Source organism: Asparagus officinalis, chromosome 1 (genome assembly GCF_001876935.1).
Source record: "Asparagus officinalis chromosome 1, Aspof.V1, whole genome shotgun sequence".
NCBI classification, from domain to species: Eukaryota; Viridiplantae; Streptophyta; class Magnoliopsida; order Asparagales; family Asparagaceae; genus Asparagus; species Asparagus officinalis.
The window spans coordinates 18062388-18065020 of record NC_033794.1 but is presented as its reverse complement, the minus strand read 5'-3'; the positions used below and the strand labels follow the sequence as shown (position 1 = coordinate 18065020).

General features: G+C 37.6%; 1 protein-coding gene across 1 annotated transcript in view; it reads right to left on the bottom strand.

Moving 5' to 3' along the window:
- Window positions 1–356, bottom strand: part of LOC109831279 (SEC1 family transport protein SLY1) — a 2870-nt gene extending 2514 nt beyond the window's left edge. Inside the window, exon 1 of the mRNA XM_020398613.1 lies at window positions 9–356. Within this exon, the coding sequence (XP_020254202.1) occupies window positions 9–197 (189 nt within the window). The 5' untranslated portion in view covers window positions 198–356. The remainder of the gene's footprint in view (window positions 1–8) is intronic.

Below are 2633 nucleotides of genomic sequence, written 5' to 3'. Positions count from 1 at the left end.
GAGATCCTGTGCTTGCGCAGGTCCTTCACGTGGATCAAGGGGGAGAGGATGTCTCTGCAGAAGCGATCGAGGATCAGGATCTTGTAGACCTCGCCGGAGGTTGATGCGGCCGCGGAGGAGGAGGGGGAGGGGGGTTGGTTGAGGTTGAGCATGCGGATGATCTGAGACGTCTGCTTCTGCCGGAGATTGAGCGCCATGGATTTGGATCTTGGGATCTTCTAGTTAGAATTGGGGAAATTGATTGAATCTACTAGGGTTTTATTTTTATTTTTATTTTTAAAAAAGCTCAGATCTGATTAGGTTACGACGGAGGAATGAAGAAACGAGAAGCTGAGAAATGGGCGTGGGAGCGATTCGGATGAATTGGGTCTTAACGGGCACGGACGGGCCGGTTTGGGCGCCATCGGTTCTGGAATTAATGCGTTAGTTACAGAAAACCCTCATGAATTTTTGGAGAATTGCGGTTAACCCCTATCAACTTTTTCTTAATTACACTAAACTTCAATGAACTTTTGGAAAGTTGCACATGAACCCAGGAACTGTTTTATTTCACTTAATCTTATATATTTTGATCCCTCTATTAGCATCATCAATTCTAACGGCTCACTGGTAAGCGATGAATAAAAGAAAAAGACGAAAAGTTTCTTCTTAGTCCCAAAAAACCCTTTTATTAAAAAAGAAAAAACATGTAACTTTTAGGGACTACGAAATTGTTTTCATCTTTTTTTTCACACTTGCTCGCCACATGAGAATTTAGAATTGATGGTGCTAACTTAGAAATTAAATGAGAAATTTTCATGTAAAATTTAGTAAAATAAAATAGTTAATGGGGGTTATGTGCAACTTCCCAAAAGTTCATGAGGGATAGTGTAAGAAAAACAAGTCGATTAGGGTATACTGCAACTCCTCGAAATTTTATGGGGTTTTTTGTAATTAACCCTTGTTTAATCGAAAGGGTTATTCCTCTTCTTTATTTGTATAAAACAGGACCACGTGCATTTTTCCATTTAGAAGCTGTTTGGTTCGTTTCCTAGATATAGGGAAATGCATTTTCATGTACAAAAGCATAAGCTTCGAGTTTTCCAAATTTTTCCAAGAAATAGATTGTTTCGCTTTGGTTCGCACACAAAAAATAATGGGAAACCAATGCATTTATTTTTCTTGTGTTTGGTTCGCATGGAAAAAAAGGGAACATTTTTGTTTATATGGCAAAGAGCTGACGTGGCTGCAGTTTTCGTCGATTTCACGAGGTTAAGGAAGGAATTAGGGGAGAGAAAAAAAATCTGATGTGGCGGCGATTTTCACCGAGTTTTCCTTCCTCAACCCTACCGAACCAAAGATGGGGAAAAACCCGACGGAAAGCTTATATCCTACGTGGCCACGAAAAATCTGATGTGGAAAAGATGGGGAAAAACCCGACGGAAAGCTTATATCCTACGTGGCCACGAAAAATCTGATGTGGAGGCGGTGTAAAACTTTTCCACCGAGTTAAAAAACGAACCAAACAGCCCCTTAAAATTGGAGGGGGGAAATGTCCTGGCCAAAAGCACATCCGCTTCAGCATGTTTCTAAATTAATGTTTCCGATTAAAAACAAGATGACCGTTGCTAGCCTCGATAAGTTTCTTGATCCCCAAGGCTTTGACCTGTTTTAGAGAAAATCTAAAAAAATAATCATTGAATTTTCATTTTTTTTCTAATAGTTGTTTTTTGAAATATTTGTTAAAAGTTTTCTCGCTAGAGAAACCGATCATCAGAGTAATAATTGAGAGACTGAAAAATGATGAGAAGAATGTGTGCGCGTTGGAGATATTTTAGATACTTGACTACCAATGAATTGTCAATTTATTTCCTCATTCAGGGAATCAGGAGATTGATATGATTGCTATGATGGATAATCATAAATAAAGTATAATAGTTTGTCCTTCATTGACGAGGAGAATATTTTATTTTTATTTATTTATTTATTTTCATTTTATTTTTTTGAAGAGGAATGGGTATGTGCATGAATATTTGTTGTAATCTCATACTTTTAAATTGTGATGATGATGGCTACAATCCTACAAATATCCATAGATAAATAATCCAACTTTATACTTCATATTTGAGTAGACTCAATGTATCCAATTATCACCAATTAGGCGGCAATGAAAGAGGGTCTAATTTCTCTAGAACTTCCATTTAGGTCTGTTTGGTTGATTTCCTAAAAACCAAGAAATGGAAATGAAAAGGTGGAAATGTCAAAAAGTGCAATTTCATACAAGCTCAATGAGGCATTTAAGTCCTAGTTGGTGGTGGGGTCCACCATAGAGCTCCTAAGAGCTCCACAAATTTGTGGAGCACTTAGGAGCTCCTAAGAGCATCTCCAACAGCTTCTCCAAAAAATTCTCCAAAATAGGGAAGTAAAAATCATATTCTCCAAATTATTTTTACACAAACTCCAACAGCTTCCCTATTTTGAAGAATCATTTTTTTCCTCTAAAAATTTGGAGAATGCTGTAGATTTAGGGAAGCTTCCCCATTTTTTCTCCTCCATCTCTATTTTGGGGAATGAGATGAGGAATCTGTTGGACCAAAAACCTAACTATATTCTCCAAAAGTGAGAAATAAGGAAACTGCTGGAGATGCTCTCAG